Source organism: Stegostoma tigrinum, chromosome 29 (assembly GCF_030684315.1).
Source record: "Stegostoma tigrinum isolate sSteTig4 chromosome 29, sSteTig4.hap1, whole genome shotgun sequence".
Lineage (NCBI taxonomy): Eukaryota > Metazoa > Chordata > Chondrichthyes > Orectolobiformes > Stegostomatidae > Stegostoma > Stegostoma tigrinum.
The window spans coordinates 5,733,249-5,757,302 of NC_081382.1; the positions used below are offsets into that span (position 1 = coordinate 5,733,249).

At 44.1% G+C, this 24,054-nt stretch overlaps 1 protein-coding gene across 5 annotated transcripts in view; it reads right to left on the reverse strand.

Annotated features, from left to right (window-relative positions):
* Positions 1-24,054, reverse strand: part of lrsam1 (leucine rich repeat and sterile alpha motif containing 1) — a 67,797-nt gene that overhangs the window by 29,693 nt on the left and 14,050 nt on the right. For 3 of the 5 annotated variants that reach the window (XM_059638228.1, XM_048558729.2, XM_048558728.2), the window contains exons 8-13: positions 21,182-21,272; positions 19,090-19,220; positions 9,114-9,143; positions 5,627-5,749; positions 3,541-3,680; positions 1,446-1,490 (exon numbers count right to left, since the gene is read on the reverse strand). In XM_059638228.1, coding sequence (XP_059494211.1) covers positions 1,446-1,490; positions 3,541-3,680; positions 5,627-5,749; positions 9,114-9,143; positions 19,090-19,220; positions 21,182-21,272 — 560 coding nt within the window. Of the gene's footprint in view, positions 1-1,445; positions 1,491-3,540; positions 3,681-5,626; positions 5,750-9,113; positions 9,144-12,269; positions 12,569-19,089; positions 19,221-21,181; positions 21,273-24,054 lie in introns of those variants that run through there. The other 2 variants (XM_048558730.2, XM_048558731.2) reach the window with 2 other exon arrangements.

The following is a 24,054-nucleotide window of genomic DNA, read 5'->3' on the forward strand; positions in this document are numbered from 1 at the left end:
AAGGTCTTTTATAAAGTCTGGCTCATTACATAGCACTAAGTCCAGAATAGCCTGCTCCCTTGTGGGTTCCATCACAAGCTGTTCCAAAAAGCCATCCTGTAAACATTCCATGAATTCCCTTTCTTTGGATCCACCGGCAACATTATTCACCCAGTCCACCTGCATATTGAAGTGCCCCATGATCACCGTGACCTTGCCTTTCTGACATGCCCTATCTATTTCCCAGTGCATCTTGCACGCCTGGTCACTGTTAGGAGGTCTGTACATAACTTCCATTATGGTTTTTTGGCCTTTGTGGCTCCTCAACTCCACCCACACAGACTCCACATCCTCTGACCCTCTATCATTCAGTGCCGTAGCTTTAATTTCATTCTTAACTAACAAGGCAACCCCGCGCCCCCCCCTGCCCACCTCCCCGTCTTTGCGATAAGTTGTGAATCCTTGGATGTTTAACTGCCAGTCCTGAACTCCCTGAAACCATGTCTCTGTGATCCCTAGCACATCGTAATCATTCAAGATGATTTGTGCTGTTAATTCATCTACTTTGTTGCGAATATTACGAGCATTTCGGTAAAGTGCCCTAATGTTAACTTTCTTATCATTATTAGAGATATTGGAAATCCTAAGATGTCTTAAGGTATCCTTCCTTTTTGTTGTATTCCTAGTCAGCCTCGGGCTTAAACCCACCTGTACACATGCTATCCTGCTGCTTATCTTTCCATTTAACTCCATACTCCCTGTCACTTTCGCTTTCCCTTCCCACCAGTGATTTACGAGAAGTTGGATAAAGTTGTGTTGTTTTCACTGGAAAGTTGGAGGCTGAGGTCTACACAATTATGAGAGGCATAGATAGGTGGATAGTCAGAGGCTTTCTCTTAGGATGGAAAGGTCAACTACAGGAGGGCACAGGTTCAAGGTGAGGGGGGAAACATTGTCCACACAGAGGGTGGTGGGTGTCTGGAATGCACTGCCAGTGAGGTGATGGAAGCAGGCACGTTAGCAATGTTTAAAATGTGTCATGGTAGACACACGAACGAGAGGCAAACACAGGGATAGAAACCAAGCATGGGCAATAAGCAGTGGGTCTAAATAAGGACTAGTAATCAGTGCTGGCTTGGTAGGCGAAAGGGCCTGTTCTGGTGCTGTAGAGTTTTGTTCTTTGGATTAATATCGGTAACAAAGTACTTAAGATGCTGGAACTCTGCAATAAAACCAGAAAATTCTGGAGAAGCTCAGCAGACTTGGCAGTAACTGTGGGGGGAGACACAGAATTAACAGTGAGCCTGATATGTCTTCTTTACCCAAAGAGTTTCTCCAGCATTTTCTGGTTTTATTTAGGAGAACCAAAATGTGATTGGTCATTGTAATGGTTTTACCTCTCTGCACTTGGGGGCAGTAATAGGTTTGAACCCCAGACTTTGACGTGTCCTCACTGCAAGTCTTACCTCTCTTTTTCCAGTGATTCCAGCAACATTGAGTTTTGCTTCCTTCTGAAAGAGAAGTAATTGGTTTAAAAAATACCTTTTCACATGATAAGGAAAGCCAGCAATCCTGCCCTTCAAATTAAAACAAAATCTCTCCTTGATGGAAGGCAACGTAGAATCATAGAATTTCTACTATGTGGAAGCAAGCCATTTGGTCCATCAAATCAACAGCAACCCTCCGAACAGCATCCCACAGCCCCACCCTATCCTTGTAACCCTGCATTTCATGTGGCTAACCCATCCAGCCTGCACATCCCTGGACACTACGGGCAATTTAGCATGGCCAACCCACCTAGTCTGCACATCTTTGGACTGTGGGATGAAACCGGGAGAATGTGCAAATTCCACACAGACAGTTGCCCAAGGATGGAATTGAACTTGGGTCCCTGGTGTAGTCAGGCAGCAGTGCTAACCACTGAGCCATTGTCCCATTGAAACATGTTGGCCTAACAGTTAGGTAGGACTGGGGTCAGATATCAAGCCCAGGCCACTCAGTGAGACCTGCAGTGGTTGAACTTTTGCTATTCTGCACTGTCCTTTTGGAGGTCACTAAGTGACTAAATGGCCAGTTACGTTCACACAGAAGAGGCTCAGTCAGAAAGGGGCTGTTCTACTGTCCGACTTGAGGCTCTGCCGTGGCGCAGATGCCATGGAGTCAGATGTTCAACTTTCACTCCTGTGAAGCCACTGTCTTTGATCACTGCCAGAAATGAAGTCACTAGTTCACCAGCTCCATCTCTGACAACTGCCTTACAATGAGCAATGCCGTCAGAAATCTCTGTGTCACATTTCACCAAGAAGCCAGTTTCCAAAGTCAAGTACAAACCATTCGGACTGCCTTTTACTGGCTCTCAATCAATGTCTCCGTTTTACAAACTTCAAACTTTTTAATTCCCTCCAATGGCCTCACTCCACCCCATAACCGCATCCGTGCCTTCAACGGTTCTACATTCCCCTAGCTCTAATAATTGCAATTTTGATCACTTAACCATGGCTTTTAGTTGCCTAGTCTCTCAACAGGCTCTTACTTCCAACATTCCCTTCCTAAACTCCTCCATTTCACACTCTCCCGTTTCATGAAACCCTTCTATCAAGCATTTGGTCACCTGTACTGATTTCTTTTATCGCTTGGTACTAAAAATCATTTATGGCAATATTATATTAGTCCACACCATGAATGTTTGATGTTTGTAAAGCCACTTGTCGTTCACTTCAGTACTTCACAGAATTGTTATAAAGCAAAATTTGATACAGTAGGTTTTATAGCAGGTGACCAAAAGATTTCAAGCAGCATTTTAAGAGAGGAAAGCAAAATTGAAGATCTGAGAGGTTGAGGGAGAGAATTCCGGAGCTCCATGCACAGGGCAGCTAAAGCCACCGACTTTGACCCAACTAAATTCAGGGATGCTCACTTTGGGAGTGCTACACTGTCAGAAGTGCCATCTTTCAGCCGAGGCCTGCTCTACCCTCTCAGATGGATATAATAGATCCCAAGGCACAGTATCAAAGAGCAGAAACAGGGCAACTCTCACAGCACCAAAGACAATGCAGGGCTGGGGAAAGAAAAGATGAAAATTAACTTTTATTTTTGAAAACCTCTTGAAAACTTCACATTGGCACATGAAGGGAGAGGGAGAATAGTTGACATTTGAAGGTGGTGGTCTCACCAGGAGCAGCTTTTGTCAAGACCAAACATAAATTTGATATTCTTCTTGCAGGAGCTGACAGACAATTAGTAGGAAGTAAAAAAAAAGTAAATGCCCCATCGCCACTGATTCAGCCTAGTCTCCATGACCTCCCCTGGCCCCAGTGCCCCACACTCAGATTAATGCCTCTAGAATTTGATGCTATGTATGATCACACTGTCTCAGTCTGCATCATGTGTGATATTGACAGATACACATCAGGATATGTCCTGAGTCAGTCTCTAATGGGGTAGTACTCTCACAGGATGAAGGACAGCAGCCTTTGATGAAGCAGGTACAGTATGGATGCTGTCAGTAAGAACATGCAAGTCAAATCAGGTAACTTGTAGCCCCAGTTGCCATCCACTCACCTCTCGCTGTCCTCCAGCAAACTGCGGATGAGGTTCGTCGCTCCATGTTCTCCCCGTTTTAACTCCTCCTGCAGTCTCTGACGCTCCACCTCCAGATGGCGCTGCTGGTCTCGGAGACCCTGGTCCAGCCTTCCCTGCTCCTGTGGTAACACCATGAGGGTCAGGCACAAGATGAAATTTAAAGATGTAGGAAATGGACGGTGAGTTGTCCCCACGGAAGTAGTGAATAAGACAAGCCATGGTGAGCAGAAACCAAGAAAGGCGCTAATAAACCTGGGAGTAAAGTTACAGCAGATGGCAAGTGGGAGCGGAGGTAAAGTTATTCCAGCTAAGATGGTGGGGGATGAAGCAGCTTCCAACACCAGAATCCCTCCCTGGGGTGAGAATCCCTGAACTGTTTTGTCAGTCACATTTTTCAAGTGCATTGCAGTGAAGCTGCTCACCTTTCAATAAAACTCAGCCATCAGCTCCTGGGAGGTTCAGACTGCCCTGTCCCCGATGCTGCCCAGGGGAATTGGTCAAGTGCGCTATGTCAGAAGGGGCTGAGGCTGTGGCCAAGTGCAGAAACTGAAAGTGAAACTCCACAATGAACTGTGAAAAATAACCAAACCTTCAACATGTGTTAATCGTTGACATTCCACAATTGGATCCTGCAGTACTACCTACCCAGCAGGGAGCTGCCCACTGTTCTAGCCAACAATCCTCTTTCAACCAACTCCTCAATAAATCTCTCTGCTCAGCTTTTTGGTTACCATACTCCCAAAGGGGAGTGTGAACCTCAGTAGGAGCCCCTGGTTATAGTCAGTAAAGCATACGGTGGTTTCTCACTACCTTGTTCAGATTGCTAACCAGGGATTTTTCCTGCCCTTATGGTCTGCCATTGGTGAGGATGGGAAGGAGTTCGAGGTTGATGCCAGTTTGACCAGGTTATAGATACATCTTCCTTGACCTAGCAGTTCTTGGATAGTATTCACTGCACTAAAAGACTTTCCCCAAAAATATTTTATATCTCCTTTGTGGTTTTTGAACACTGCATCCATACATTAATTTTCTGACATAAGTTACTTCAAATCAAGGTACCCAGGAGGGAAAATGGCCAGGGACACAAATTTAAGATAATTAGCAAAACAACCAATGGAAAGACATTTTTTTATGTTGTGCGTAACAATGATCAGGAATGCACTGTCTGCAAAAGATGGTAGAAGCAGATTCGTCGATAACTTTAAGAATGGAACAGGAACAATGCCGGCAATGAGAACAGTGGCAGGGCAACAGTGTTAATTAGATAACTCTTTCAAGGAGCTGATATAATGGGCAGAAGGGTCACTTTCAGCACTGTACAATTCATCCCTGAAAAGTATGAAAACTGTTTTCAAATTTAAGTCAAGATCATGTTACTTAGCCAGCGCGAGGGACAAAGCGAGATGTCACTGACAACTGTCTTAACATGTAGTCACGACCTACCCCCCACCTGCTAAAGGTGCTGAGGAGCGACAAAGGGATACAGAAAACCAATCACAAACAAGTAAGATTGACAGATACACCACATACCAAGAACCATGGGTAAAGGAGTAACTAGAGTGAGGTAAACTGGGAAGAGGCCAGTTCTGTCTATCCCCAGAACTGGAAGGTAAGATGTTAGATCTGTTTGAAGTGTTCAAAATCATCTGGGGGCTAGATAGAGTGACAAGAGGAAACCATTCCCATTTCTAAAAGGATCAAGAACAAGAGAGCACAGATTTCAAGTGATTTGCAAAAGAAGCAAGTGTGGTGTGAGGGGAAAAAAAAAGCCTTTTCTAAACAAATGAGAATGCAGTGCCTGGAAATGCAAAGGTAGGTTCAAATCAAGGCATCAAGAGGGCATTGTTTCTCTAAATCATGATGTTCATTTGAAGAGTCAGTACAGACACAATGGGCCAAATGGCCTCCTTCTGAGAGTCTGTAATAAGTAATACTGACCAGCATCAATCAACAGGGGCCTGCACCAACCTAGAAATGGTCCCCCCCTCCCCTGATTTATACGTTGTTTCACACTGGTATGGACCCTGTCCACCATCTTTTACCTAGTCTATTCAGCCCTGGTTACCTGCTTCACCGACATCAGGACTTGCTCCTTGTGACTGTTGTTCCTCAGGATGAGCTGCGTCCGTTCCCGCTGTTCCTCATTCAGCCGCCGCTCAAAATCTAGCTTTTCCTGCTGCTTCTGTTCCTGAGGGTACGAGACACAGCACTTTAAACTGTATCAGAGCTACTTTGCTACGTGGTGTCACTGTAGCACTGATTCCACACCCACAGTGATGGGCACGTCACAGTTAGTACCCGCTATGGTGTGGTGACAACTTGCACCCAGCCCTGATGGGCTGAACTGCAGGATCCAAGGAGGGTCCAGGTTCATTGCGGATTCAAATGAAGCACGGCAATAGGTTGGCAGAAATGGCCACAGTAGGTGTGTTAGAAGGCACAGGGGAGACAGAGGAGTAAAGAAATCAGCCAGGGCTACCTCTCTAGCCCCAGTGCTTCTCAGTCATCCCTATTGGAAAATATGTGCAGGTGACCCGTCATTCCTTATTCCAACTCACACAGTTATCACAACCCTTACTGGAACAGTATTTCTGCGTGGCTTGTGACTGTGTAATAGTTCAGGAGAGCAAATCTTCCTGTTTGGAGGCAAATTTCTGTCAGGAAACCCAATACCACAGCAAGGAAACAATACGCGCAACGAGGCAATTCTTCTAAATTAAGGCACCCTGACAGGTTCACACAGGTCAGCGACTGGGTGTGTGTGTGTGTTAGAGACTGTTGGGAATGGCCAATGACTGAGGAAATGTGCTGGAGCACTGCTGGGAATGGCCAGTGACTGGGCGTGTGTGCGCTGGATGCTGCTGGGAATGGCTAAAGACTGAGGGAAATGTGTTGGCAGGCTGCTGGGAATGGCTAATGACTGAGGGAAATGTGCTGGGAGACTGTTGGGAATGGCCAGTGACTGGGTGTGTGTGTGCTGGAGGCTGCTGGGAATGGCTAATGACTGAGAGAAATGTGCTGGGAGACTGTTGGGAATAGCCAGTGGCTGGGAAGGAGGGGGGCAAAAATGTGCTGGAACTCTGTTGGGAATGGCCAGTAATTGGATGGGTATATGCTCAGAGGCTGCTGGAACCTGATACTGACTGTGGCCAGGAGGAAGTGCTCTGGCAGTCTGCTGGGACTGATCAGTTTGAAATGGGAGAGACAGTCTAGCAGGAAGTGTGGACAGCAGAACAAAGACAAGGGCTGTATCAAAGAGGCATGATTTATAGATGAAAGTAGATCCCCTGTTCAGAGGAAAATTCCAAGTTTCTAAGAATTTCAAAGTTGCCAGGTCGAATGAGGATTGCTAATAGTTGGAAAAGCTTATTTGGTTCACTAACATCTTTTTCGGAAGGAAGTCACAATTTTTATTTGGTCTCACTTACACGTAACTCCAGATCCACAGTATTGAGGTTAACTCTTAACTACCTTAGAAGTGATTACAAAGAACCAAAGAAGAAAGTACAGGAGTTGGAGGTGGACCATGTGGAGGAAAGGGTAAGGTGGAAACTCGAAACAATGATAAATGCTGGCCCAGCCAGTGACATGAATGTCTCATGAATGAATTTTAAAAAACAGCTACATGCAACATGACACGCTGCGTTTGTTTGCATATAGAAATGTAAAACAACTACATTTAACTTAAAACATATCTTTTGATCTGATAAGTATATAGATACTTTGAAACCACCCTGTTTACCTGCTGTATTCAAAACCTTTCCTACATCAACGTAAATCACAAGGCTAAGTTAAATGCCCTCCCAAGCTCTCACAGATTGACCACCTCCTCAAGAGATGGTTATAGAAACTGCTGTAGTTATACTTCTAATATCTCTTAACATAATTGCTGCCCTTTGATCTGTCATTACCTCAGGCCTGTCTGACAACCTTATGAGGGGGTTATGTATCCCCTCAATTATCCTATGTTTAAAATGAGCAATTTTCAAACGGAAAACAAGTTTTTAACACATGAATGCGTAACAACTGTATGTTGGAATATTCAATATGAATTTGGAAAAATTTGGTACATTAAAACTCTGCACGATGGGATAAGAATGGGAAAAGCTTTTGGCCGCTGGAATTCTATACCATGTTTAGGATCAGGGACAGATTTAGAGAATAAGAATTCTGCACAACAGCAGTGAGGGAGAACAGATTTGATCCAATGGAACTGTTTTTAAGTTCTCACATGGAATGTGGACAGTACAGGCAGGATCAGTACTTGTTGCCCATTCCTAATTTCTATTGAACTCGTTGGTGGTTCAGTGGTTAACACTGCAGCCTCACAGTGCCAGGGACCCGGGTTCAATTGCACCCTCAGGCAACTATCTGTGTGGAGTTTGCACGTTCTCCCCTGCATGGGTTCCAGAACCAGGGGTCACAGTATGAAGTTTCTGGGTAGCCAATTTAGGACAGCGATGAGAAGACATTTCTTCACCCAAAGAGTGGTGAGCCTGTGGAATTCAGTACCACAGGCGGTATGCACAAGGCAACAAGACATAGCGCCCGGAGCAAATGGGATCAAAGATTATGGGGAGAAAGAAGGATTAGGCTATCGAGCTGGATGATCAGCCACGGTCATGAAGAATAGCGGAGCAGGTTAGAAGGGCCGAATGGCCTCCTCCTGCTCCTATCTTCTATGTTTCCTTCCCAATGATGTGCAGGTGGGTGGATTGGCCATGCTAAATTGCCCAGTGTCTAGTGACGTGCAGGCCAGATGGATTAGCCACTGAAATGCAGGGTTATGGGGATAAGGTAAGGGGTAGGTCTGATTGGAATGCTCTTCGGAGGGTTGGTGTGGACTCGATGGGCTGAATGATAGGATCCCTACAGTTTGGAAGCCAATGATTAATTGAGCGCCTCAGAGGGCAGTTCAGTGTCCACCATATTGCTCTGGGTCTGGAGTCATATATAGGCCAGATGAGGTAAGGATGGCAGATTCGTTCCCTGAAGGGCATGAGTGAGCTAGATGGGTTCTTCTGACAATTGACAGTGGGCACTAAACCAATATTGGACATGCCTTTAAGTTTCTAACTTGAATTCAAATTTCACCGTTTGCTGTGGTGCGATTGAACCCATGATCCCAGAGCATTAGCTCGGGGCACAGTCCAATGACATTACCTCTTCAGTTAGTATAGTCGGTTGAAACAAGGAAAGCATATTCCCTCAATGGAATATTGCACCATGAATGAGGAAAGTATCTGAACAACTGGAGTACAGTCAAATGGGACTGAGTGGAAGAGAGTTTGTGCACAGAGTCATTTAAAGAACAGGAGGCAGCTATTTGACAAACCAGCTCTCTTGGGAGAAATGAAGTCAGTCCCATTCTCTGATCTAACCCTATAACCTGGTTAGTTTATTCCCTTCAAATATTCATCCAACTTTCTTTCCAAAATAGTCATCAGCATTGATGTCAATACTGGAATCAACAACAATCAACCCATTGAGATTTATAATAAAGTCACAATGGGACGAACAATAAGGGGCAGCAGCTCTGCACACTTTCTTACCTTCCTCTTTTCGTAATCCATGAATTTGCTCTGCAAATAAAAGAAAACACCTGTGAATATAGCGACCACAAACAGTCCCTTCAAACACCACACTGTGCACTTCACTGGTCACTGGTGAGTATCTTGGCTCAGGGAGCAGTATCTCAGTGTGCAGTATCTCAGGGAGCTGGTTCATTTGATGGATGGGATAGGAGGAGGGGAATGGCAGAAGGAGGGAGGCAAAATGGGTGCCAAAGCTTCCAAATGACAATCTGGTCAGTCACGGAGTATTACAAAGCGTGGACGGGGCCAATTCAAACTCCAGCTTTCAATGAATAAACGGAAGTGCTGGGTCAGGGCATCGAGATCTACTTGACACCTCTTCAAAATAAAGCACGAATGTTGGTCAACACATTTCTCAGCGATGCACCCTGCAGTGACAGTAACGTGAAAATAATATTGAAAGAGGGAACTTCTAATAATTACAGTTATGTAGAAAACATTTTCTCATCCAGGTGGATGCCAGAGATGGAGGCAGAGAGGTCCTGGAAGGAGAGAGAGGTGTCAGAGATGGTCCTTCCTGGACCTCTCTGTCTCCATCTCTGACATCCACCTGGAAACCGATATCCATTTTAAGCCTACCGACTCCCACAGCTACCTTGAATATTCCTCCTTTCACCCATCTTCCTGTAAAAAGGCCATCCCCTTTTACTAATTCCTTCGCCTCCGCCACATCTGCTCCTGAGGTGAGGCATTCCACTCCCGAACATCTCAGATGTCATCTTTTTTCAAGAACTGCAACTTCCCCTCCACCATGATCGAAAATGCCTTCGACTGTGTCTCCAGCATTTCCCGCAACTCATCCCTCACACCCCCTATCCGCAATAATAACCAAAGGAGAATCCCCCTTGTCCTCACGCACCGCCCCACCAACCTCAAAATCCAACGCATCATTCTCCAACATGTCCACCATCTGCAATCCGACCCCACCACCAAAAGCATTTTTCCCTCCCCACTTTTACGTGCTTTGCGGAGGGTCCACTCTCTCCGTGACTCCCTTGTCCGCTCCACACTCCCCTCCAGCCCCACCACCCCGGCACCTTTCCCTGCAACTGAAGCAAGTGCTACACCTGCCCCTATAACATCCCCCCTCACCCCGATCCCAGGCCCTAGGAAGACTTTCCACATCAAACAGATGTTCATCTGCACATCTGCTAATGTGATATACTGTATCCACTGTTACCATTGTGGCCTCCTTTACATCGGGGAAACCAGAGGCTTGGGGACCGCTTTGCAGAAGACCTACGCTCAGTTCGCAACAAACAACTACACCTCCCAGTCGCAAACCATTTCAACTCCCCCCTCCATTCCTTGGATGACATGTCCACCTTGGGCCTCCTGTAGTGCCACGATGATGCCACCCGAATGATACAGGAACAGCATCTTATATTCCGCTTGGGAACCCTGCAGCCAAGGGTATCAATGCGGACTTCACAAGCTTCAAAATCTCCCCTTCCCCGACCACATTCCAAAACCAGTCAAGCTCATCCCCGCCTCCCTAACCGTTCCCCCCACCTCAAGCCCCACCCCCATCTCCTACCCAATAATCTCATCCCATCTCCTTGACCTGTCCGTCCTCCCTGGACTGACCTATCCCCTCCCTAACTCCCCACCTACATTCACCTTCACTGGCTCTAACCCCGCCTCTTTGACCTGTCTGTCTCCTCTCACCCTATCTTATCCTTTATTCATCTTCTAGCCGCCTCTCCCTGTCTCCCTATTTATTTCAGAATCCCCTTCCCCTCTCCCATTTCTGAAGAAGGGTGTCGAACTGAAATATCAAACGTTCCTGCTCCTCTAATGCTGCTTGGCCTGCTGTGTTCATCCAGCTTCACACCGTGTTACCTCAGATTCTCCAGCATTGGCAGTTCCTAATATCGCTGTGTGTAAAAACAGCCTGTTTTGGCTGGAAGGTAACTGCAATGACCCCAGCCGAAATTGGGAAGAGATTGTCTTGCAAAAACATAGACACTTAGACCTGTGTTTGCATAAAGGAATACGTGGGAGGAGCACTCAAAGATTGCAATGCAGCACACAATCTGAGGTTTAAAATAGATTTATACTGGGGATTTTCCCACTCAGAGGTCCTTGCATCTTCGGACTAGGGTTCACAGACTGGCGCCATGGAACCGTAGATAGTGTTGCAAACGCGAGCCGTCACCCAGGAGTCCCTAATGGGCAGAATGCAGTGAGACTTGCTTTTGATTATGTCTCAAGTAGTTTAAATTAACAGGTTCACTCATTAGTTTGCATATATCTTAAGTAGATTAAGCTGATAAATTTGCTTTAGATTGAAGAGCACGTGTCTTCTTGTATTCATTTTAAGCAGACCTTAAAGAACCCGCTAGGCACTTTTAGACTTACAAATACACCACTTCCGCAAGCAGAAGCTGACTCTCCAACACCACCTCCTACATGACTCTGAACAATGGCCATAACCACTGAAAGACAAGCCACTGATCGCATGCCCTCTGGTGATCTTAACTACACCCTCTGAATGCATTGACTTTCTTTCCAAACATGTCTGTCCTAAGAGACCCACTGTTCCAGTCTGCTCTAGCCCCCTCTGATTTCTTCCAATCTCAACTCTATTTTTACCTCAACTTTTCCAGTCTCTTCCCACACACATTGTGTTCTGACACCTTCCACCTTTTTAAGTTTCCAATTTCTTGGGTGTAACCATGTCCCTTTCACCAGTGATATCCTCGTATATTCCAATCCGCCACCAGGATGTTCCTTCTTGAACAGAGGTCTAACAAGTTTCCAAGCAGCATCCTTCTTTCTCTCATTGGGCATGTTCTCATCTTGAAGAACTTCTCCTTCAATATTTCGTTCAAAAAGAAAAGGTGTTGATATGGAAACCCACATGTGCCTTTTTGTGGTACATGTCAGACACTGTAAAGGCAAAAGCGGTTTGGTCTGAAACAAATATTGGCTGCATTGGCGCCATTCCCAGTTATGCTCCAGACTGGAAAACCTCATCAACTTTGCTTCTAATTTCCAACCTTCTCTTTGCTTCACATGGTCCACCTCCAACTCCTCCACTTTCTTCCTTGATTCTTTGTAACCACTTCTAGGGACAGGTTATGGACCAATATTCACTAAGCCTGTGAATACCTTGATTATACTTTCTTGAATCATGTTTCCTATGAGATTGCTATCATTAAACCCTCCATAATATCTTCCTTTATCCTCAGTTGAGGAATCCTGTGGTTGATGAAGCTCCTTGTCACATAATTCCATTATAAGGAATTCAGCTTTCACTCCATCGCCCGTTCCAGATGTCCTCATTTTCCACTCCAACAATCTCTGCAATTAAAGGATCAAACTTCATTTCCAGTATGTTGCCAACACCAAATATATTTTCCCTCCCCATAATTTCAGAAGGGACCATTTTCTCTGCGACATTCCTTGATTATCAGTTATATCGCCTTCCATCCCACAGCAAGTGAAGAAGACACAGCACTTTCCCTTACTGATTACTTCCTTCTCATTTCCCAAAGCACCTACCATTTTCCAGGTGATTATTTACACTTCTTTCAATTTGTTATACTGCACTTGCTGTTAATACACTGTCTCCTCGAAACTGGAGAGGCCTGTGCATATAAGTTAGGTGACCTCTTTGTTAGCACCTCAGTTAAGTCCACAAGAATGACCCCTAACATGTCATATTAATTCTGCACCATAGCTCAGTCTCTGCTCCCAGCCTGCTACAGCGTTCCAACAAAGCTCAACACAAAGCTGAGGAACAGCTACATATTTTTCGACTGGCTATATTACAACGCTCCAGACTCACTTCGGACTTTAACAATTCCAGGCTGTAAGCTCTATTTCATTCCTTTGCATTTGTGCCACATTTTTCTTTTAGATGGCAGCTAGTCACCCCTCTTATAGACACAATTTTTGGTTTTATCCCCAGACCACTCCCACTCCCTTTGACCTGCACCACACAGCCTTATGCAATTTAATCTCAACAACCTCCCACCCTATCACAGATATCCCTTTTAGCAATTTCTCCTAACACTCTGCCCTATCACTTGTTTGGCGCCCTTCTAACACAGTTTACTTTGCCTGGTTCTGATGAAAGGTCATCCACCTGAAACATTCACTCTTTCTCTCCTCACAGATGTTGCCTGACTAAAGTATTTCTCAAATTTTCAGTTTTATTTCAGATTTCTCGCAGCTGCACTGTTTTGCTTTTGTTTCAATGCAGCACAGAAACAGGACATTTAGTTAGCATTGGTGCTAATGTTCGATGGCAACCTGTTCCCACACTCCTCTTACTATCAACTTCAAGATATCATTCTAATGCTGCCTCATCAAGGACTTATCTAGCTAACTATGAATAAAAGGACAATAGGATAGTCAGTCCATTATGCCTGTGTTGTGTTTCTGGATATGCTATCCAATTGGGCCTATTTATTGCACTTTCCCCACAACCCTGCAAAAATTCCTCTTCATATATTTATTCAATTCCTTTTGAAAATTATCTTTGTAGCTGCTTCAAACATTCTTACAAGTGGTAAATCCAAATGCATGGTTTAAAATTTATCCATGGGATGCACTCACACAGCCACCATTTACTACCTGTCAGAAAGTGGTGAACCGTTGCTTCCTTGGTCCATTGCAGTCTGTGTGGCATAGGTGCACCCACCATGCGGTGGGGAAGGAGTCCTTTGTTTTAATTCAACAACAGTGAAAGGAAAGTGGTACAGTTCCAGGTTAGAATGGTGTCTGACTTGGAGGAGAATTTGCAGTAGTGTTCCCACTGTTCCTGCAGCCCTCGTTCCTTTAGGTGGTTAAAGCCACAGGTTTGGGAGTTGCAGTCAAGCGGCGAGTTGCTGCAGTATATTTTGTATGTACAGGTGCCACTGTGTTGCAATGACAGAGGAAATGTAGGCTTACTATAGCAGATGGGATACCAATCAAGCAGGTTGACTAATTCTTGACAATAGCAAGTTTCTAGAATATTATTGGAGCCATGTACATATTTGCTATTCATTTCAATAATTTAAGCACATTATAACCAGGTGAAGCAGTTTCTCAGAATTCCTAATTGGATTTATTAGTAATCATCACGTGTTTGGACTAGTTTACAATGGCACGGAGGCAAAGATTTGCTGGAATCAAGATGCACTTACACTCAGTGCTTCTAACCAAGGTAAACACTCAGACTTGTCAATTAAATTGTGATCAATTATGTACAAATGCCAGTTTGCTTTAGATGCTGAAACTAGCAGATCATGAAAGTGAAATATCTTGGCTCAGACTGCTCATGTGAAAGAAAAAACAGCATCAGATTTCACAGCGATTTTATTCCAGGATCTCAATATCAAATACAGCAATCACTTTTAATTTCAGAAACATGGGAGATAGAAATAACTGAACCATGAGATGTGTAACTGGAACTCTCAGAACCAGAAATACAGCTTTGAATACTGCATTCGGGCTATCCTCATCTGATCACTGAACAGCTTGGGTTTTGGCCTGGAACTGCATGTCTAATTGCATGGTTTGGAGCTCAACATGCACCACCTCTATGACAGCCTCTGCTCAGGTCCATGGCAGCTTCAGCTCTTTCTATACAATCCAGCAGCTGAGACACCCAAATGCTGCTACTGGCAATAGGAGTTGGGATTGAGAGAAAACAGGGAAGTGCACTCTACTGGCCCAAAACCAGCAAAGTAGGGATCAGTGTAACTTAGATCCCCTTTTGGAGGTGATAATATTCTGCATTGGCAAACACACCAATGCTGTTTACTCACATTATGTTACTCGTCAATTCTCAATTCTAATATGAAAACACTGGCTAATATGTATTCAGAAGATCAGAAATATAAATCAGGAGCAGGATTTAACATTCAACCCCTTCAAGCCTGCTCTGGTATTCAATAAGATCATGGTTGACCTGATCGCACCCCCAAATCCACATACTCGCCTACCCCCGACGACCTTTCACCCCCTTGCTGATCAAAAATCTATCCAATTCTACCTTAAAAGTAATCAAGCACTCTACTTCCACTCTTTTCAGGAAGAGAGGTCCAAACACTGTCAAACCAAAGGACAAATTCTGCCCAATCTGTTTTAAATGGGTAACACTAGTTCTAGATTCTTCCAGAAGACAAAACAACATCTCCCCTGTCAAGGCCCTTCAGGAGCTTATAATGTTTCAATCAAGTGACCTCTTAGCCTTCTGAACTCCTGGATATAGACCTAGCTTATCCAACGTTTTTTCATACAACAATCCCACATTGCAGGTATTAATAGAGTATATCTCCTCTTAACTACCTCCAGCACATTTACACTTTTTTCCTTCAATAAGCTGACTAGTAATGTGCACAGTCCTCCAGATACTGTCTAGCTAGTGTCCTGCATAATGTCCCTACTTCTGTATTCAATTGCCTTTACAATAAATTATAATTTGGCATTATCTTTCCTAACTACTTGCTGTAACTGCAGTGACCTTTTGTGATTCATGCACAACGGCACCCAGATCCTGCTGCACCTCAGAGCTCTGCACTCTCTCATCATTTAGACAATACTTTTTGTCACCCTTCCTGCCAAAAAAGATAATCTCGAGTATTCCCATATTATTTTAAATTTGTCACATCTTTGGCCACTCAATTACTCCTTTCCACATATCTTCTGTAACCTCCTTACGTCGTCACAACCTACTTTCCTAACTATCTTTGTGTCATCAAATTTGCAACCATATATGGCATCACCCAAGTCATTTATATAAACTATAAACAGTTGAGGACCCGGCAACGATCCCTGTAGCACCACCACTCATTATATCTTGCCAAGCTGAAACGACCCATATATTCCCACTCTCTGCTCCTGTTAGCTAGTCAATCTTCTATCCATGCCAATTTGCTACACACTACACTGTTTCATTATTTTCTGCATCCTTTTTTTTGAGGATGTGATGATCCAAGTGAAAAGCAAAAGAGCTACAATGCAACGTAACCAGATGACTGAGGAGGTTTCCAGCGTTCCAGATGAAAGACTTTTAGCCAAGTCCAGAGGTGTAGGAGGCCACAAGGGCTCCAAATGTTGGAAGTCAGAGCCTATAGGTGTAAGGCTGGAAAAGAACAGCAGGTCAGAAAGCATCAGAGGAGCAGAAAGTTTGCCCTGAGATGCCATCTGACCTGGTGTGCTTTTCTAGCCTCACGCCTACAGACTCAGAGGTGTAGGGATCCCTGGATAAAGCTTGAGTATGGATGAAAAGTAGGAACTATTGGGTATTTACCTCAGGAGTTACTTCAAGGTGGGGCATGTACGGAGTGGAATGTTACAGGACTGATTGCTGGTAAATTTACAATGACTTGGATCCAGAACCCCAATGTAAGATGTTCAAATCTGCAGATGATGCTAAGTAATACAGAAAGTTGATTCAACAGAGTGTCGGTGTGAATTTGTTGGGCCGAAGAGCCCGTTTCTGCACTGTAGGGATTCCACGATTCTCTAAAAATTGGTTAACTTTTACAAATCACTGGTTCGGACTTTGATAATTGTGTCCAATTCTCCGCACCAAGTATCAGGAAGAATGCAAGCAGAGATTAACCAGAATGGCATTGGAGATGAGAGGGTTCAGTACATGACACGATTCCTATCGGTGTTTACTCCTTGTCAAAAAGGTGGTAATTTCTTCTGTGCATGGATCATCTGCTATACATTTTAACAAGGCTGCACAGCTCAATTTCAGACCAGAATGGCTTTTCAGTGCAGCCAAGAATGAATTGTCCCATTTTGTTGGAACCACCTGATTATTCTGGATTACCTTTTGTCCCTAACCATCTTTTGCTATTTGAAGGAAGCAACACCATGTGCTTATTTTTTGTCCATTTTGTCCTAGTCACTCCAAACATGCCAATGTAGCAAGACTAGAGGATGACCTGATCAAAAAAGGTTGCTGTTTTCATCAGTTAATCAATCGGTGGGGACTGAGGACAGCTTTACAATTGATTTACTGCTGTGACGTGGGGAAGAGACACGCTTCAATTAAAAGGCCAAAGTAAAACTCTGAAGAATACAGAAAAGTTGAGTATCTTTATGTTGTAAGCATCCTATTATCCAAATTTTAACCAACCTTTTTATGAAGGTTATGTAGAGATTTAACTGCGATATTCAAAATTATGAATGATTTTCAAATTAAGTGAAAATAAAACTGTTTCCTATGATAAGGGTCAGTAGTTAGATGACACAAATGTTAGATAATTGGCAAAAAAAATCTAGCAGCATAATGTGACAAACACTTTTAATTCAAGTTACAGTCCTTGAACGAATGACATGAAAAGGAAATGGAAGGATTTGCAACCTAAATTTCGAAAAGAAGTTTGTCAACATATCAATCAGGAGGGCTAGGCCACTCAGTACCTTCAGCATGCTGCACCATTCACCAAGGTCATGACTGATCTAATTACTTCATTTTCCTGACAACTCTCGATAACTTATCATCCACTTCCTTATCAAGGATCTGACAACCTCTGCCTTAAAAATATTCAAATATACTGCTCCCACCACCTTTTGACTGGGAGAATTCCAAAGAGATTTGACCCTTTGAGAGAAAGGCTTGCCTAATGGGTAACTTCTGACTTATAAGCAGTGACTCCTGTGCTCCAGGTTCTCCCACTACAGGAAGCCTATTTGCCAAGGTCCCTCTGGATCTTGTGTGCTTCAATCAAGTTTCTTCTTTTCCTTCTGAACTCGAGCAGGCACAAGCCTGGCGTTGACAACATTTCCTTGTAAGAGAACACACCGATTCCGTTCTTAATCCTGTCAACTACGTTCAACGCATTTTCACTTCTCTTTAAGTAAGTTGGCCAATACTGTGCACAGTACTCTAAATGTGATATTACCTGTGCCCTGTATAACTGAAGCAAAATCGCGATATTTCATTCTTAATTCCTCTCACAATAAACATTATCATATCCTTCCCAATTACGCCCTGTACCTGCATGCTAATCTTCAGTGATGACCGCATCAGCACACCCAAGTCTGTCTACAACTCAGAGCTCTGCAATCTATTACCACTTAGATAATACTCATTTTTATCCTTCCTCCCAAAAGGGACAATTTCACATTTTCCCACACTATTCCCACAGACCAAATCAATGCCTACTCGCTTAACCTACCTACATACTTTGGTAGCATCTTTACCTCCTCCTCACAACATATTTTCCTTCCTATCTTTGCAACATTTGCAAATTTAGTAACCATACCACCCATCCCTTCATCCAAGTCACTGATATAAAATTGTAAACAGTCGAGGTCCCAGTACCAATCCATAACACGCCAGTCATTACATCTCAAACACAGGAACAAAAGCAGAAGTTGCTGGAAAAGCTCATAAGTTCTCGCAGCATCTGTGAAGAGAAAAATCAGAGTTAATGTTTTGGTCCAGTGATCCTTCCTCTGAACAGAGGAGGGGTCACCAGACTTGAAATGTTAACTCTGACCTTGAATGAACGACATAAAAAAAGAGAAATGGAAGGATTTGCAACATTAAATTTTGAAAAGAAATTTGTTAACATATCAATCAGGAGGGCTAGGCCACTCAGTACCTTCAGCATGCTGCACCATTCACCAAGGTCATGACTGATGTAATTACTTCATTTTCCTGACAACTCCCAATAACTTATCATCCACTTCCTTACCAAGGATGTTAACTCTGACCTTTTTTCTTCACAAATGCTGCCAGAACTGCCGAGCTTTTCCAGCAACTTCTGTTTTTGCTCCTGAATTACAGCATCCGCAGTTCTTTTGTTCTTTTTTAAGACATTGCATCTCTCTGCCCTGAATAAAAGGCCCATTTATACTTACTTGTTTCCTGTTAGCCAGCCAATTCTTCAGCTACGCCCTTAAGGTAGATGGAGTTGGATAGCTTATTATCCCTGTAGCTCACAGATGGAACTTGTACCTCTGCATGTCTCACCTGCCACTGCTCAGCCTCCTGCACCTGTTGCTGGAACATGCCATCGACTCCATTGCTCTCGGTTATATTCCCATCACTCTCCAGCACCGGGAGCAGGTACTCAGAGGGAGGCATATACTTGATTCCAAGCTCTGAAATGGAAACAGAAAATCCCTGGCTGATCCTCCACGTTATGAATAATATAAAACTGCTCCTTTTCACTCGTATCTCCAGACAGCCATTTTCATCTCATTAAAGACAGATACATGAGGGTGCCAGGACAGGAGGGTGTTCAAGTCCATTGAACATAGAACATTACAGCACAGTACAGGCCCTTCGGCCCTCGATGTTGTGCCGACCTGTCATACCGATCTCAAGCCCATCTAACCTACACTATTCCACGTACGTCCGTATGCTTATCCAATTACGACTTAAATGTACCTAAAGTTGGCGAATCTACTACCGTTGCAGGCAAAGCATTCCATTCCCTTACTACTCTCTGAGTAAAGAAACTACCTCTGACATCTGTCCTATATCTTTCACCCCTCAATTTAAAGCTATGCCCCCTCATGCTCGCCATCACCATCCTAGGAAAAAGGCTCTCCCTATCCACCCTATCTAACTTTCTAATTATTTTGTATGTTTCAATTAAGTCACCTCTCAACCTTCTTCTCTCTAATGAAAACAGCCTCAAGTCCCTCAGCCTTTCGTCGTAAGACCTTCCCTCTATACCAGGCAACATCCTAGTAAATCTCCTCTGCTCCCTTTCCAAAGCTTCCACATCCTTCTTATAATGCGGTGACCAGAACTGTACACAATACTCCAAGTGCGGCGCACCAGAGTTTTGTACAGCTTCACCATAACCTCTTGGTTCCGGAACTCGATCCCTCTATTAATAAAAGCTAAAATACTGTATGCCTTCTTAACAGTCCTGTCAACCTGGGTGGTAACTTTCAAGGATCTGTGTACATGGACACCGAGATGTCTCTGCTCATCTACACTATCACGAATATTACCATTAGCCCAGTACTTTGCCTTCCGGTTACTCCTACCAAAGTGCATCACCTCACACTTGTAGTGTGCTTGGTCCGCTTGGTTATCACCTCAGCATTCAGTGTTGGCTTACTGAGGGTGGCTAAGACTGGAGGAGTGATCTTATAAAGGAATTTGCATTTATATAGCACCTTTAACAATCTCAGAATGTTCCACAGTCCTTCCCAGACAAACATTGTTGCAATGTGAGAAATGCAAAGTCCCACAAACAGGAATGTGATGAAGGTTAGATTATCACGACTGTTTTGTTAAAGAGATAATGATTCAGGAATAAATATTGACCAGGTCCGCTAGGGACTGCTACTTTTCTTTAAAATTTTACCTCAAAGGATAGGGTCAGAGCCCAAATCTAGCCTGGGAGGCAGATGGGAGGAGTGTCTATGGAACCTGGTCTATCTGAGCAAGGACTTTACTGGGTGGTGCTTTTACCCAGTGAGACAAGAAGTCCTTCACTTACCTGTTCAGACATGATTGCATTTTAACCTTGCTGACAGGCTGGATCAAACTGATATGTCATTATTTTAACAGGATGAATACAAATCATCAAAAGACCCACTGTTCACACTTCAACTCGTATCTACGGGTCTGTTTAACACTTAAGATTTACAGAAACATGGAAACTCACTTTTGACCAAAAAGAACTTGCAAGACTGTGGGTGTCAACAAACAGCACATGGTTGTGGTATGACGATACCGTTCAGTATGTGCCCATGATCATAGCAGTTTATATTTAAGCTTTTATCTCAGTAATGGCAAGGCTCCAGTGTGAGTTTATCTCAGTAAAGGTGAGGCTCCAGTGTGAGGAAGATAACAAGAGCACATCTTTGTTATTCTCAACTCACTTTCACGCTCTTCCTGTCAGATGCTTTCAGCAACCATCCCACCCATTCACCCAGAGATGCCTCATTCATTTCCTAAGTAGGGAAATGGATGTGAAGTGCATTTCCGTCGGTAAGCGTACATGTCTAGCTCTGCTTTACCCCAAGTATCAAAACTTCTTTATGTGCTGTGCCTATGGCAAAAGTGACAATCTCCCAAAAATCAAACCCACAGACCTTACCTTTGCACAGAAATTGTTTGATGGCTTCCGTCCCATTGCTGCACACACTGGCTGGAGGATAGGTCATAGCTCCTGCATCCAGGCTGAGCGACTGTTAGAGGGGTTGCAGGGACAGATTGAGGCAAGAGATGGAGGAAGGCCAGCAGGAGGCAGTGGCCCAGAGACATAGCAAAAGAGAGAAAAAAATGAAAATAGAAAGTTCAGAAAACAAAGTTCAGCAGGTCATAAAGCCAAGACTGTAGCAAAAGCACACCAGACTCCAAATTTTTTCAGTAAATATAATCACCATGTTAGGATGTTAATCGGTATCTGGGAATGAGTTTCAGGTGAAATTGTGCCTTACTCCATCTTTGAAACACATTTTGATTGAATCCTGGGGTCTACTGAACATCTCTGCCGTCAGGTGGTTAGACGGCTTGTACAAAGTTTGGAATAATATTGACAGTGCATATTCACACTGGTTTGTACACTTTGGGCTCATTTCCTTACCAGGTCTGGCCCGCATGTGACTTCAGACTCTCTGTAATGTGCTTGACTCTCCCATGAGGTTTTGCAGCCTCAGTTTAAACACAAGTGTGGAAACCTCCTGCTGATTACTGCATAGCGTCTTTCCTCGGCTGATGAAATCAGTAATCCTCCGTGTTGAGCAGCACTTGGAAAAAGCACTAAGGATAGCAAGGGCACAGAATGTACTCCAGGTGAGGAATTTCACTGTCCGTCACCAAGAGAGGGTCGGCAGCAGTACTACTGATTGAACTGGTCAGGTCCTAAAGGACACAGCTGCTAGACTGGGTCTGCGGCAGGTGGTGAGGGAACCAACAGGAGGGAAAAACATTTTTGACCTCATCCTTACCAATCTGCCAGCTGCAGATGCACCTGACCAAGACAGTGTAAGAGTGACCACCACGTGGTCCTTGAGGAGATCCTCCAAGTTATGTACAGTACTATCACCGTGGTATATGAGACAGACTTTGAACCGATTTCACAACTCAAGGCTGGGAGATCCCAGCAAAATATAATACTGCAAAGACTTCAGCCATAAGTGCCAAATGGATGATCCATCTTTGGCTCCTCCAGTGCTCCCCCAACATAACAGATACCAGTCTTCAGACAATTCCACTCACTCTGCACAATAATAAGAAACGATTGGATACTGCAAAAGGCTATGGGTCCAGTAGAATATTATCCTATACTCAAAAAGCAGGACAATTCCAATACAGCCAATTACTGTCCCATCAGTCTACTGATAATATCAACAATGCCACCAAGCAGCACCTGCTCAGCGATGCCCAGTTTTTGTTCTGCCAGGGCCACTCAGCTCCTGACCTCATTACAACCTTGGTTCAAACATGGGCAATGGAGCTTAATTCCAGAGATTAGGGGAGAGCGACTGCCCTTCACATCAAGGCCACATTCGACTGAGTGAGGCATCGAAGAGCCCCATCAAAACTGGAATCAGTGGGTATTAGGTGCAAACTCCTCTGACTGGAGTCATACCAGGCACATAGGACAATGGTTGTGGTTACTGGAGGTCAGACATCTCAGGAAGGGTTTTCAGGGTAGTGTCATAGGCCCAACCATCTTCAGCTGCTTCATCAATGACCATCTTGCCATTGTTTGCCAATGACTGGTCAATGTTCAGTACCATTCACGACTCCTCAGATGCTGAAGCAGTCTGTGTTCAAATGCAACAAGATCTGGATAACATTTAGGCTTGGGTTGACAAGCGGCAAGTAGTATTCGCATCACACAAATGCCAGGCTATGATCATCTCCAATAAGAGATAATCCAACCATCTCCCTTGACATTCAATGGTGACACCATCATTGAATCCCCCACTATCCACATCCTGGGGGTTACTATTTACTGCGGCTAATAACTCACCTCCTGATTCCCTAGATCCACTATCTATAAGGCACAAGTCAGGAATGTGATGGAATACTCCCCATTTGCCTGGATAGGTGCAACTCCAACAACATACAAGAAGCTTGACACCACCCAGGATAAAGTCCCCCATTCAACTGGCACCACATCCACAAACATCTACTCCCTCTACCACCGACACTCAGTAGCAGTGTACATGATCTACAAGATGCACTGCAGAAATCTAACAAAAATCCTTAGAAAGCATCTTCCAAATCCATGACCACTTCCATCTCAAAGGTCAAGGGCAGCTGATACATGGGAACACCATAATCTGCAAGTTCTGCTCCAAGCCATTCACTGTTCCAATTTGGAAATACACCACACTGTTCCTTCACTGTCACTGGGTCAAAATCCTGGAATTCCCTCCCTAAGGGCATTGTGGGTCAACCCACAGCAGGTGGAATGCAGTGGTTCAAGAAAGCAGCTCACTCCCACCTTCTCAAGGGCAACAAATGCTGGCCAGGTAGTCACAGTCACATCCCATGAAGGAATAAAACAGATCTTGCAGAACAGACTAGGTGACTACTTCCCTAAACTCCAACTAACTTCTTCCTTATCGTCTTTCACTGCAAAAACTGAACTATACCGACTGAATCCATTCACACTGTTCACAGTAATGACCATCCTCATTCTAAAATCTCTCACTTTCCTTAAGTCCGATTTACTTCAGCGCTCCAAACTTGAGATTGTTTACATTATCTTCCATGACATTATATGACTTACTGCAAGTTAAAAGGTGAACATCCAAAATGTTCAAAAAAAGATGAACGCAGAAAAGTCAGTTTGCTCCATCGAGTCTGTCTTTTTCAGATGTACAATCATAGTTGTTCTTAGCAAGATAATCTCTCTAATCTTTCCCACCAACTAGGAATGGGCTAAACTGCCCAGTGAGGAAATTAAAACAGGTAAAAATGTTCCAGTTGAGCTGTGCTGAGGGAGTGCTGTAC